Source organism: Sminthopsis crassicaudata, chromosome 1, assembly GCF_048593235.1.
Source record: "Sminthopsis crassicaudata isolate SCR6 chromosome 1, ASM4859323v1, whole genome shotgun sequence".
NCBI lineage: Eukaryota > Metazoa > Chordata > Mammalia > Dasyuromorphia > Dasyuridae > Sminthopsis > Sminthopsis crassicaudata.
In genome coordinates, this window is record NC_133617.1 from 96,467,698 (window position 1) to 96,482,887 (window position 15,190).

General features: G+C 40.4%; 1 protein-coding gene across 9 annotated transcripts in view; it reads left to right on the top strand.

Moving 5' to 3' along the window:
* The window catches only part of ST3GAL1 (ST3 beta-galactoside alpha-2,3-sialyltransferase 1), a 133,217-nt gene that overhangs the window by 95,733 nt on the left and 22,294 nt on the right, over nucleotides 1–15,190 (top strand). For all 9 annotated transcript variants that reach the window (XM_074264981.1, XM_074264971.1, XM_074265021.1 and 6 more), the window contains one exon: nucleotides 5,165–6,052. In XM_074264981.1, the coding sequence (XP_074121082.1) occupies nucleotides 5,741–6,052 (312 nt within the window). In that variant the 5' untranslated portion in view covers nucleotides 5,165–5,740. The remainder of the gene's footprint in view (nucleotides 1–5,164; nucleotides 6,053–15,190) is intronic.

The following is a 15,190-nucleotide window of genomic DNA, read 5'->3' on the forward strand; positions in this document are numbered from 1 at the left end:
TAAAATCTAATTGGGGAACAAGTGAACGAATTGCATATAAATTTTTTAAATAAAAAACAAGAAAAAAAGATGAGTAAATAGCAACATCAGGCATTGTATTTTCAATGCCACATAAGACATGCATTTGACTTTTCAGAAAGGGGAAAGAAATCACTTTTGTCTGGGGCAGTAAGAATTATCCTCATATTATATGATAATAGTGATATTGATAATAACCACAATCATTATCTTTCTACTTTTACCCTTATCACTCTTTTAATCATTCTACACACAAAGTTTATTTTCTTTATGCATCAATATTATTTTCAAACTCTTTCAGTGATTCCCTATACATACTAAATAAAAAATCAAACTTCTTTGCCTTATATTGAAACACCTCCAGAACCTATTCCCATTCTACTTTTCCCATCTACCTACTCTAAACTGGACAACTGGTTATCTCCCATACAAGGTCTGTAGTTTCTTACAATTTACCGGGATGATCTGACAAATGTTACAAAGAGTCCTCCCCTCTCTGGAGGAAGACAATGGAGGGAGATTATGAGTTTCTTCCTTGTTCACTGTTCAGGAACATTCCATTTCTCTAAATCAAAAGGGAAATTCAGGTTTATAAAAGTCACCACCCCTTCCTCTTCTTTATGAAATCTGTACTTTCATAGAGTTTATTGATTGTTTAAGTTGGAAAGGACCCACCCCCTCATATTAAAGATAAGGGATGGGAAGCTCCAAGAGAAATGACCTGAGTGATGTTACCACAAAGTGAGCCCATCCCAGAACTAGGCCTCGACCCCAAGGCTGCTGTGACTGGATCCTGCCTTTGCTGGACTTTGCGGGGAGAGAGGAGCCTTGTTTTCGTTATTACACTCTTCTTGGGGGGCATGAATCATTTCCAAGTGCACACATCTCTCCAGGTTCCCATTTCTCCATCTCCATTCCTCTCTGCTCTTCAGGTTCAGCCACATTTTGGGCAGCTTTCTCTTACTATGATATAAAAGAAACATCTACAGATCTCTGAAGTCCCTGAGTCAGATCCTTTACAAACCCTAAAGCAAGAATGCATCTGCCCTCATTGCATTTAGTTTGGTGCTCGGAGTCACTACTTTAAACTGCTGCTTTGTTGTGTTGTTCCTTTCCTCCCCTTCCTTTCCCCACCCTTTTTTCCTTCCTCCATCTTTCCCCTCTCCTTACACTCTCCCATGTTTTCATCATCTTTAATTTTGGCTGAATGCTCTTTAGGCTAGTAATAGTTTTTAGGGAGCTTCACCTATGGGGAGTGGTTAGAATTTGAAAGTGTCTCCCCTTTGAACAATAAAAAAGATCATTCCTATTTTATCTGTAGGGGGCTGTGTATTTGCAATCATTCCCTTCACCTTCACCTCCCAAATACTTCTGTAGCTGCTTTTAGATCTTATGTAAGAAATGATTAAAAATCAGCCCAGAGCTAATTGGGACAAGTACTCAGACCGATCATTGACTTATTGACCAAAATGATTGGAAATGGAAGAGATTGAGTCCAGACCGAGTCATCGACTGCTCCCTCCCCTCTCCCCTTCCCGTGGCTCTGACATATCCTGGTCTTTTATTTCATAGATGGTTCAGATTGGAAGGGACTGTAGGGCTCGTTTCGTTTAATCCCATTCTATCCACAAAGGGCAAAACCTTTATGGAGAATAGAGTAAGCTGGATCATATGCAGCCCCTAACTCTTTCTAGACATTCACCTAATGATCACTTATAAGGCTCTGTTTCATTGTGAGGCAATATGGTATAAGTGGATCTCAAGTGAGAAGAAACCCTGAATGTGATTAATGGGCAAGCTCCATCTCCTCCCTGAGCATTGCTTTCCCCATCTGTAAAATGGAGTCATAAAGTGGGATAGAAATGCTTTAAAATATTAAAATGACATAGAGGTGTGTATTATTAGTTCTGGATGTATTCTAGAATGAGAAAAAAAGAGAGACCCTCGAGGTTAAGTAATAGTAATAGATATGATGAAAATTTGAGTCAGAGCTTGCAGGAAGTCATCGGATGTCGTGAGTTCAGAAGAAAAGGGACAAAACAAATCTCGACAAATGTCAGACTGCAGGTGATGGAGGGTTGAGGTCTGCTGTTACAGAGATGCAGGAGGCTGATGAGAGGTCTCATGGAGGAAGTGGTCTAGATGTTTCCAGATCTGAATAAGGCAAGTAGAGATGGGGAGGGGTCAAGGGAACAAGACAGGGTAGGACCTTTCTCAGCATAAAAACAGGGCTAGAGCCGTGCCTTTAAGTAAAAACAATAGGATCCCTCCCAGACTGGGTCCTGCCTCATGTGAGTGGTTTCCGGTGGGGGAGGCCCCAGCTATTGCACCACTTACTTAGTCTCCCCTAGCTTCCTCCCACCCTCCATTGCAAGGAGGAAGGTGTCCAGCCCCAGATGCAGAGGATGACGGGACTCACAGATCTCAAATCTCTGGCGCTGATCCCAGTCCAGCTGAGAGCAGCCAGAATGACCTAGGACAGAGAGGGGCGAAGGGGAGCAGAATGGACAGACATGTGCCGGGGTGGACCCGGAAACCACAGTTTTAATCTTTTTGTGTGAAGCTACTTCCCTTTTCAGTCACTTTCTCCTGCTTTGATAAGGAGAATCAGTCTCCTTTTTTGGCCCAAATCTGTGATTCTAAGAATAAATACCACAAGAGAGGATCCAACCGCATTCTCTGGGAGCTTCTGAGGGGAGAGGTCCCAGCAGGTAGATCTCTGAGTGAGAATCTTAATGGACCACGAGTGTGAGTGAGTATTAGTTCTCCGAAGACTAGAGATGTAAATGAAGATGTATGTGAACGGGTCCTTGGGCTGGACCTGGACATTTCTTTTGTGATAACCTCTTGTTTTCCTTGAGCTGTGCTTTAAATCTCCCCAAAAGGGAGTGCCCTTCCTCTCCCCTTCACCCCCTTCCCCAAGAAACAACTTCAAAGTTTAATTATGTTCTGATTAATCAAGGTGCCACCATGCCCTGTAGTGTGCTGTTTGGGGATGCTATTTAGCAAAAAATTGTGAGTCTGTTAAATGGTGAATTATAGTTGGTGCACAACAGGTTGGGGAAAGAACCAGCTTTAAATTGTTTTTGAAATGTAGTGGTGGGGGGGGGTACATTCTGCCCAAACAAACGTGGATCTTTCCCCCCAAAACATTCTGTATGCTGTCCCAACGTCTTTCCAGTCACCAGATGAAAGAGAAAGGAGGGCCTTTATGAGTGAGGGAGAAGACCTCAGCCACCAGCAAATGAAGAGGTCAGAGAGTCATTTAGGTGCTTAAACTTGAGTATTCTAGAATTTGGGTGTACTGGAAAGACCCAAGCTTTTGGTGCTGGAAGATCTGAGTTCTAACACTGCCTCTGACATTTCTAAGCCTCTGTTTTCTCACCTCTAAAATGGAATAATAATATACTCCCCAGGAGACTCCTCTGTATACTTTGGATACTCTTGGAGTTTTTGATGTGAGAGTCACAGAATCGAAAAAATAATCTGAGTTAAATGCAGCCTAACCTTCTTGATAGGGCACGAGATAGATTCAGTGATACTTGCTTGAATCTGCTCTCTGATATTTAACTGTGAGCCTGGATAAGTCATTTTTAAAATTATTATTATCATTATCATCATTATCAATAATGATGAAGAAGATGATGATGGCATGTCACTGTATTGTGTGCATTGCAAAGTATGTTACTATGTTATTTCATCAAATCTTAACAACCCTGATAGTTAAGTTCCATCACTATCCTCATTTATAAATAAGGAAACCTAAAGCTTAACAATAGTAACTTGCCCAGGATCACACAGCTAGTAAGTATCTGAATCAAGATTCCAATTTAGGTCTGATTCCAAGTATAATATATAATATAATATAATAATATCTATGTTTTCTGCCACCTTGTCTCAGTTTTCTCATGTATAAAATGAGACTGATAATGGAAGTCTCTACCTCACAGAGTTGTTATGAGGACCAAATAAGATAATGTAATATAAAGTGTTTTGTAAACTTTAAATCCTATATAAATATAAGATAATATTACTATTAAGATCAATCACAGGTAAAGGACAACTCCAACCCAGAGGGTCTTCTCTAATAAAAATAGTTAATTGCTTGGTAACTTGTAATGTAAAATGGAAGAACAAGGGACAACTGTCCCTTTTGCCCTTCTGTGGAAAGGGAATAAGCAAGGGAAAGAGCATTGGCCTTGAAGCATAGGGACCTAAGTTCACTTTCTGGCTTTGAATGCGCTAGGCCACATGGTTGTATATTTAGCTATAGGCAATGTATAAATGTGGCATTTGGGACCAAAAGATCATAGATCTGCAACTGAAAGGAAGCTCAGATGCCATTCTGGTACAGCCCTCACATTTCACAAACGAGGGAATTGAGGTCCATGATTCGCATCCACTTCCCAGCCTGGTTCTTTACTATGTGACCTCGGATACATCATTTAGCTTTTCTCTACTTTATTTTTCTTGTGAAATTGTGGTCTAGCCTTAATTACTCAGTCAAACTGAGACCAGTTGATGACCTTAGCTTACAAAGGCCAGGTCTCCCACTACATCCAGGGTCACCTCCAGGTATCCCGGTCTATGTCTTGGCACTGGACCCAGATGATCCTGGAGGGGAAAGTGAAGCAGGTGACCTTGCCCAGCCCTCCCTCACTTAAATCCAATTCACTTGGATATCACTGCATCATCTCCCTGATATCCTGGACAAAACAATTTGCAAATGAGTGGGTTGGGCTAGCTGATCTTGGAGGTCTCCTCCAGATCTAGATTTATGCCTACCAGTGGTCTTTCTAGCCCTGTATCTATGCTCTAATAATGTGCAAATCATTTTCTTCCTCTGAACCTAAGGTTCTTTATTTATAAAATGTAGACAACTATCTTTGTAAAGCATTCTGTTGATCTTGCCTTTGCTTGGAAGTCTCCACTTAGCAGTTTTAAACTTCTTTTAATCAGAAGTTGGGAAGGAGGAAGAGAAAGAAAAGGGAGAGGAGGGAGAGAGGAAGGAGGAAGAGAAAAAGAGAGAGAGACAGAGACAGAGAAAGAGGGAGAAAGAGAAGCAAGTTACAGTTGTGAAAGCAAGTGGATTTTTTTTTCCATCAAATACTCAACACAGTTTCATTATGTTTTTTCTTTCATGCAGATGGCAGCCAGGTCCCTGTGATCCAAACAAGTGCTGGCCCCTTCTCTCCCTCCTTTGATTGGCACCCAGGATTCAATCCCAGGGAAGAGAAAACTTTTTGGAGGTGTGAGGAAAAGAATCTTTCATCTTACAGCAAGGTCCCTTCATTGATATTCTCTGCCTCAAGGCTAGTAAGACTCTGACACGGATATTAATTGCCTCTCAATCTGTTTGAACAGGGAAAGGAAATCACTGTTATTTGTTTTGATTAAAGCCTTGAAAAGAGAAATCAGTCCTTGTTTAGAACTGAAGAAACAGAATCAGGATTATTTTATTTTAAACACTAAATGATAAGGTAAATAGAACAGTGACTCCCCACATGATACACTTACTGTTCCTGGAAGATTACAGAAGTTCTAGGGGGACAATGGAACACTTCTTCTCAAAACGATGAATTTGGTGCGGGCCTTACACCTCCACTAAGGATACACATTCCCTCTCTTCCTTTAATCAAATAAGACCTCAGCCCAATTTTTCAGCCCCTGAGAAATCTCTTAACCCGTTCCTGCCTGCTAAGACTCCCACTGGGGAAAAAAGATGGTGGCCATCAAGAAGAAAGGCCTGAAAGTGTTTACCTTCGTCGTCCTCCTGGTTTTTCTCACATCCTTCTTCTTGAACTATGCTCACACCACAACTGCCTACACCTGGTTCCCCAAGCAGATGGTGATGCATTTCTCAGAGCATTTCAAAAGATTCATGAAGCAACCCGAAAGGCCCTGTAGTTGCAGCCAATGCATCTCAGAGACTGGGTTTATGCCTTGGTTCGATGAGAAATTTAACCACACGATGCAGCCGTTGCTGAATGCCCAGAATGCTTTCTTGGAGAATGACACCTATAAATGGTGGATGGTAAGTAGTTGGGAGCCAAATTTGGGTGTCTGAACTGCAGGGTCCACCGAGGAGTGTTAGCTGTGTGTCGATTGTGTGCTCAGTGGTGCTGCCTGTACCGTGTGGGAGGAATGTATGAGACAAGGCCAGGGATGTGCTGGAGATGGGTCCGTCTGACAGATTATTAAATTTTCAGCCTGAGCATTTATACTTCAGCAGATTGGCAGGCTACAGTTTAGGGATTGGCGTATTGTTTTGTTGATTTCCTAAGTCTTAAGAAAGTGTTAATAGTTCATATTAAATTTAAAAGCCTATGTTGGGCAAGATTTTTTCCCCCGTAGTCAATTGATAAATATTTACCAGCCCATCCCTAGAAAAGACATGGTTCTTGCCTTCAAGAAACTTTTATTCCAGAAAACATAAAACAGCTGCAAACAATTTAAAGTATACAGTGCTATGGTTCAGAGGAGATAATTAAGAGGCTGTCATGAAAAGATGAAGTAGGATGTGAGATCAGGATGCTAGACCTGGCCCTGCCCCTCCTACTTGTGAAATGTTCAAATTTGGCAAATCACTTGCTCTCTCAGTGCTTTCCTTTTCTCCTTGATAAAAGAGAACAATACCAGCACTAGCTAATAATAACAATTGTTGACATTTATATGGCACTTACTATATGCCAGGCACTATGTTAGTGCTTTATAAATATTATTTCATTTGATCCTCACAACTACCCTTGGAAGTAAGTACTATTATTATCCCTATTTTGTAGATGGAGAAACTGAGACAAACAGGTTTTTTCAGGCACACATAACTAGTAAGTGGATGAGGCTAGATTTGAACTCAGGTTCAGAAAAAGATGGTTTGTCTGTCATCTGAAAACCAGGCTAGCTAAATTTGGGGAATGTTATCACCAAATTGATTGAAATGTATTAAATGATAACTTTTTTTGATATAGCAACTTTTTGAAAGGCTAAAGGGCATAAAAAGAGTAGGAAATGTGTGATCATATTAATACCTACACACTCCTGTGTCATCATGGATACTCTGAATTAGTGACCTTCATCACAGGTGCCTTCTCCAGGGTCACATAGCTAAGAGTGAGAAGATGGATGGATGGAGAGATGGATGGATGGATGGATGGATGGATGGATGGATGGATGGATGGATAGGTGGTTAAATGAATGGATAGGTAATAGCTGAAAAGATGGATAAACAGATAGACAAAAATGGAAAGGTGGATGGTAAGGTGATTGAATGGACGGATAGGTGATAGCTGAAAAGATGGATAAATAGATGGGTAGACAAATAATTAGAAAGATGGATGGATAGGTGATTGAATGGATGGATAGGTGATAGCTGAAAAGATGGATAAATAGATGGGTAGACAAATAAATAGAAAGATGGATGGATAGGTGATAAACTGGATACATGATAAATAGATATAAAGAATCTATTAAGGACTTTTTATATATGAAGTATTGTGATAAGTGCTAGGAATACAAATACAAATACTTGGCTTCCTTCTCTCCTAGCATACTTTCTAACAGCAATGGCCTGACACTGCTTTACTTCTTTCCCTCCTCGTGGCCTTGTCCCCCTCTCCATTATCTCTTTCCTATTTGATTCCAGTCCAGCCACAAATCTTTGCCTCAAGAGCCCCCAGGGGAGTCTCCCCTTTCTCAAATTCCCCTCACATGCCTAGATAAGCACCTGACATTCCCAGTCCCAGCTTCCTTCCCACACATGCCCCTGAGAAAAAGCAGCCAAGTCTACAGATAAGCGGTCCACGTGGGTATTGTGAAAGGGGTAGGGGAGACTCGTGACCCAGGGCAGATAGCTCATTACTCATTTTCAGAATCACTGAGTACAATGGTAGCTCAAAAGATGGAGGCCTTGCCCAGCCATTTCTTATACTTTACAAACTGTTTTCACACACATTGTCTCATTTACTCCTCAAAATAATCCAGAGAGTTAATCAGGAAAGCAGTTATTTATTATCCTTAATTACAGATGAAGAAACTGAGATGGAGTTTGAGTCAGAATGGAGGTCACTGTGGTAGATCGGGAACTATTAGAGCTTATGTGTCTCCCCTATTTTGTTTTTTGTGTGTTACAAGTGTCTGTGTCTGGTCTCCCCACTTCAAGTCTCCCCTACTTCAATGTTTTCCTTCACTCAGTGATCTAACACTTGGAGTTCGACCATGTTCTTCTGCCCTATCCACTGAGCTCCAGTACTCCAGGATCACATTTACAGTCCCTGTTTGGCACTGAAATATCTTCCGGCCATTCCAGTCTTCTCCCACCCTGTGACCCCCCCCTCCACTGCCCTGCTGGCTGCTGCTGGTTCATAACCCTTTATCACTCATGTCCATGCCTTCGGTCTGCTCCTCCCCATTCCTGGAATACTCTGCCTCCTCATCTTAGCCTCCTGCTTTCCCTGACCTGACTCAGCTCAAATCACATTCTCTCCTGGGGAGCCTTTCCTAGTGACTCCCACTCTAGCTCCTTCTCTTTTCTAAAGATATCCTTTTAAAATTTTTATTTATCTTTAATATTCATTTTTTGAAATTTTTTCCTTTCTCTCCTTCCCCACCAGTGAGAAAGCAAATAATAAATCAATTATAAACATGAAGTCATGGAAAATATTTCTGTATTAGCTATGTTGCAAGAAAAAAAGTAAACAAAAAACAAAAGGAAAAAAAAGAAAATGAAGAAAACCAATGTGCCTCAATCCACACTCTACTCTGACAACATTTGGATTCAATATATTTATAATGTGGTAGCTTTCGTTAGCATATGAGCTCCTGGTGGGCAGAAATTGTGGGCAGATCTTATAGATCTCAGCATGGTACCTGGCACATTGCAACCATTTAATAAATACTTGTTGATTGATTAACTATCTACTGGACCAAAAGCTCCATGAAGGCAGAGATTGCCTAACTTTGTATCTCCTGGGAGTCTAACATAATATTCTGCCCTCTTGTTGTTCAGTCAGTTTTTAGTCATTTCCTGCTCTTCAGGTTTTCTTGACAAAGATAGTTGAGTGGTTTGCTATTTCCTTCTTTAGTTCTTTTTACAGATGAGGAAAATGAAAAGTGACTTGCCAGACCCAGCTGTTGTCTGTGTTCTTCCTGACTCCGGGGCCCCTGCTCTATCTGCTGTTCCACCTAGCTTCCATATGCTTAATAAGTTTTTAATTCATTGTTTTCCCACTCTACAATTATATCTGCATATTAATCACAATATCTCAGAGTTGGAAAGGACTCAGAGATGAGCTAGTCTAATCTGCTAACTCTTATGTGAACCCCATCTATACTGGCTTCAGTTCAGCGCTCACCAAGCTCTTAAATATGTCTGTGGATAAGTGGTTAGGAAGTCCACCCTTGTACTGAGCCAAACTTAGCCTTCCTGTGACCTTAAGCATGTCTCCTCATTCTTCCCTTTGAACCCACATGAATTTAACTATGATCCCTCTTCCACATGAAAACTCTTTAGCTATTTCTAAATAATGATCTGCTTCCATCCTTCCCCAAGTGTATTTTTTTTCAGGTTTTAAAAAAGTTACAGAATTAAAGCTGGAAGAGACTTTGAAAGCCATTTAATCCAACTCTCTGAGAAAATTGAAGTCCGAGAAAGATTAAATAACTTTCCCCACATCACTTATGTAGTTTAGAGGTAGCGTGGAATAAGGCTCTGGACTTGTAATCGGGAACACCAGGGTTCAAGTCCTACTTCATACATTCAATAAACATGTGGCCCTGGATACAACTTCAGTTTCTTCACTTAAAGAAATGAATGTTTGACCTGCATAACTTTTAAAGTCCTTTCTATCACTAAATTATACTATAAGTGATAGAATTCAGATTTTCTGGCTCCCACCCCTGTGCTCTCTCCCCTCTACATCAGAATATCAAGTCTTTAAATTGATCCTCATATAACATAGTTTTGAGTCCTCCCAAGAGAATTAGGTAGGTAGATAGATGATAGATAGATAGATAGATAGATAGATAGATAGATAGATAGATAGATAGATAGATGAATCAAAAAGAAAGACAGAAAGTATAAATAGATGAGATAAGATAGGTAAGTAGGTGGATAGATGGATGGATCAGATAGGAAGAAAGAAAGAGAAAGGATAGATGGATGAGATAAGACAGGTAGGTAGTAATACCAGTAAGCGAGACAGTCTCTACCCTCCCTGAGTTTATATTTTAAGAGAGGATGAAAGTCTATACAGAGGAGCTCCAAAATTGGGTTAGGGACTGATGCACACCATCAGACGGCTGAGGAAGTGACAAGAAGGTGTGAAACTTATAATTCTGGTCAAGATAAGGTGACATTCTCACTTCTCAGCAAAGCCCCCTGATTGCCCTTCTCTAGATCAAAACTTTTTAAACTGTAGGTTGTGTAGGTAGCTGAACTTGGAGGTTGCAAAATTATCAATAAATATTTTATTTGTACACCCATTTTATATACCTATATACTCAGGATTGGGTAAAAAATCTGCCTGAAAAGGATTGCAACTGGAAAAAGTTTAAAGAAGCCCTGCTCTAGATGAATTCTAGTTTATCAGTATCCTTTCTACAGCATGGTCCTCTGAATGAAACAGAAATGAATTTTTATCTAGATGTGATCTAATCAGGGCAGAATAGAGTGAATCTATTACATCCCCCATTCTGACCATTATATGTTTTCTGATGCTCCTCAAGATTACATCTGCTTTTTTAGTAGCCACAACTAACAGCTGCCTTATATTATATCGAGTTTGCAGTCAGCTTATAGTTTCCAGGGTTTTGGAAGGGATCCCAAACCACTAAACCTAGATCAGGGAGGAGGATGACTGTACCCTTCCACCACAGGCAGCACATGTCTAGTCCGTGTCAAACGTGATGCCCCTTGTTAGAGACAGACTCATAAACTGGAACCATCCTGGGTCAGAGAACATATCTTCTCAATGGGAGGAAAAAAACTCCTGAAATTCTCAGCTGTCCTGGGATGTCAGAGTGCTTCAGGAGATAGGGAGTTGCCTGTCACTAATAATTTTGAGAGATGAAGCAGCTGGACTGCCACTTAAAGAGGATTCCTAATTAGGGCAAGAGTTGTTCCATTTCTCTGATTCTTTGATTCAGTGATTCCGTGGTTTCTGGTGTTCTCATGTTTCTCTGCTGGTCAAGTCTTCAAGGATGATGCAAGAGCCAACTATATAGTCAGACGGTTAGAAAACTGGCGAGGAAACAAAAAAGATGAGCTCACTTAATGATTTCCTGGTTTAAGCTGGAGGTTGTGTTAGAAGGAATAGGAATAGCATTAGGTATGAAGTTAGAACGCAGTTACAGCTACGTGAGTTTGAGAAAAACCTAAAACCTCTGAGTCTCAGTTTCCTCATCTTCAAAATGAGTGAAATAATACTTACTCTGCCAACTTCCCAGAGTTGTGGCGAGACTGGATGAGGGCGAAAAGGTGGGTAAGTGATTTGTAACCCGCAGAGTGCTATATAAACCCAAAGGATTGCCATCTTCCCACCTTCTTCAAGAGCTCTTTCCCCTTCTTCCCCCTCCACCAACAGGTACCTTTTCTCTGAGGTGACCATCTTTTACACAGTTCATGTCTTAGATGTTACATAATATTTCTCAAGGCAAAGATCTTGCTTTTGTCTTTCCCTTTATCCCCAGAGCTTAGTACAATAGTTGTTTGTTTGTTTTTTCAGTTGTTTTTCAGTTATTTCTTGTGTCTTTGTGATTGAATATAAGGTTTTCTTGGTAAAGATATAGGAATGATTTGCCATTTTCTTCTCCATTTCCCTTTATAATGAAGAAACTTAGGCAAACAGGATTAAGTGACTTGCCCAGAGTCATACAGTGTCTGAGACTGGATTTGAATTCAGGTCTTCTTGACTCCACTCCTGTAATCTAGTCATTAAAACTCCTAACTGCCCACCTGGGATATAGTAAGCATTTAATAACTGCTTTAAGATTGTAATAGTAAGTGGATCACCTTCTAGCTTGTGGGATCTACTAAGAATCTTTCCCTTTCTGTACCCCATCTGTAAAAATGAGTTTGGACAACCTTGATCACTGAGGGTCTCCCCTCACTAAGAGACTGACTTCTGTGACCAAGAGTTCCTGTGCATAATCACAGCATTGTGGCTATGTGCTCCCTATCCCTACCTTGAGTGGAATAGTCTATTACCTGGTATGGGGAGGGAGGGCTGATCATCATCATCATCATCATCATCATCATCATCATCAATAATGAAATCATAATAATTCATAAATAAATAAAATTAAATAAATCAGCATTAGATTACTTTAAGGTTTGCAAGGTTCTTTTCAAACATTAACCTCATTTAAGCATCACAACAGCCATGCATCAGTGCTGTTATTATACCCAGTTTTCGCTATTGTTCAATCATTTCAGATATATTTGACTTTTTGAGATCCTATTTGGGGTTTTCTTGGCAAAGATACTGGAGTGGTTTGCCCTTTTGTTTTTCAGCTTATTTTATAAATGAGTAGGCAAACATAGTTAAGTGACTTAACCAGAGACGCATAACTTGTGTCTGAAGCCAAATTTGAACTAGGGGAAAATGAGTATCCTTTTCTCATGAATACCATAGTACATCTAGCTGCCCCATCCTCAGTTTATGACTGAGACAGAGAAGTCACCCTGCTAATAAGTGTCTAGTTTTGAACATCAGGACTTCCCAATTCCACAGCTGTGTCCACTGTACCACCTAGTTACCCCCAATAGTCCCATAAGGGCTTCTGTAGACATTCATTCAGTCAACAAATATTTAGCCATTACCATGTGCCAGGCACTGGGGATTCAAGAACAAAAAAAACAATGGTTTTATGAAGACTTCATTTTCTAATCCGAGAAACAGCGTGCCAATAACTGTACATGTTTACAAGCTAGACAGAAGGTAATTTCAGAGGGAAGGTAGTATGAAGAAAATGACTAATAAAGGGCTATGTCCCCTAATGACTAATAAAGAGCCAAGTGGAAAGTTTACCTGGATGGGGGCTCCTCCAGGCTCTCCCATGATTCTCTTAGCCTTGTGGACCCTTGGCTTCCTTGGAAACCCCCAAGCCTGGCTAGTAGTAAACTGAAATTTCAGATGCTTTCTGTCTCTTGTTATAATAATTAAACAGCCTCCCCTCAGGGTGACACAACCTTCTAGTATTAAACAAGGGATAGGAAAGATTGTTTGCTTTTGGGGTTGCTACGAGAAGTCTTTATAGTCCCTGGGAAGAAGCCAGGTTTGGAGTTTGTTTTGCATCAAATAGCCTGGTTTTTCACACCAGCCAGCCTTCAGGTGGGGAATTGGAGTCCTGAATCCTTATGGTCACTGGGTTCTTAGTGACTCAATCAGACCCCCCACCCACCCCTCTCCTCCACCAAAGGAAACAGTTAGTAAAGATTTCCCTCTCAACAGGTGCATTCCGTCCTGCTGAGGGCAGATGCATCCTCAAAGGAAAATGTTATTGCTGTTACCAAGGAGAACTGGACTGCTTTGCAGCCAATCCTAACCTGTGAGGAGAAACGCACCCTCCCAGAATCACAGGACCATACAACCTCAGAATTGGGAGGGTCCCCAGAACTCTAGTCCAGCCTAAACAAGAATTGCTTCTCAAACATCACTAAAATGTCACTTAAAAGTCTGCAGTGAGGGCCCACTCCACTTTTGGGCAGTTCTACTTGTTGAAAAGATTGTTATTTTGTCTTTTCTCTAGTTCCACTAGAAACATTTGTTCATTGAGTGATATATTACACTTTTATGTATGACTTTCAGGCTCTCTCAGCCCAGAAAGGATTGAAAAAAGTTCCAAGTCTTCTTTTGAACTTTTACATCCAGAGCCCACCTAAGATATGGCTATGATAGTAAACCAGTGAATCAATCAGTCAGCAAGTGTTTATTACGTACTTTCTATATATACGTACTGTGCTAAGCACTAGAGTTAAAAAGAAAGGCATCCTAAAAATGTTTTTATGTTCTTATTGATTTATAACCCCCTTTAGCTCTCCTCCTTCCCAGGGAATCATCCCTTATAACAAAAAAAAAAATTTAAGGGGGGAGAGGAAGAAGAAAGAGAAATAAAAATCAGCAAATTGATCAATAAATCAAAAAGAAAAAATCCAGTCCATACAATATATGAAATGTGCTACACCATCCTTCCCCTCCCACCACACACCTTTCTGCAGCAGAGTCAGGGGAAATAGGGCCAAGTTTGTTCTTTGCAATTTTGCAACATGTGTTATCCTTTGTGTTTACGTTATTATAATAGTTAGGAGTTCACATTGTAGTGAGAGACACAAACATCTGGGCACATAAAAGATAAATATAGAGTAGATAAAAGGTAATATTAAATGGGAAGGCTCTAGCTAGCATCTGGAAGTACTGTGAAAGATCTCTTGTTTTAATAGGAAATTTTATTTCCCCCCATTATATGTTAAAAACAATTTTTAACATTTTTAAAGTTTTGAGTTTATCTGTTTATTATAAAATAGCCACATTCTCCCTTCAGGTTAGCAATGCTGATAGATATGGGGAACTCCAAAAATACCAGTGTTCCCTGCATTTAAGGATTAGAGACATAGTCATCCAAGAAAAGCTGGAAGAGATCTTAAAGATCAATATGTCCAGCACCTTCATTTTAGAGATGAGGAAACCGGGATCCATTTGTGGAGAAATGACTTATACATTGTCACCCTGCAAGTTAGTAGCAGGGCCAGACCCAAGAACCCTGGTCTCCTGCTGGTCCAAAGATCATTCCATTACAAGACTAGAGATTTTTAGCTTCTCCCACTTAGGTAGCCCCATTTCACTTTTTAACTTCTGTGGTATTTCTCATAAAACTAAACACAGTTGGGGAACCCCATAGGTACAATAGAGTCTTTTTGATGTAAATTGACTTTTTAAGCCATTCTTGCTGACTCAACAACTCTCAAAAATAACCACCAAGTTTGGGAGGGACTGCAGTTTTTTCCATGGAGGGATTACCCACTCCAGTGGAATCACAGTGTCTAGGAAGGGTGAAATACTTTTGCTGACTTAGAATTTGCAACTGAAAATTTCCCCCTAATTATAGCTTGCAACCTCACAAAGCAGACAAATCTATTTTGGGGGTATCTCTAATTGTTGGGTAGAGACCCTTTTTG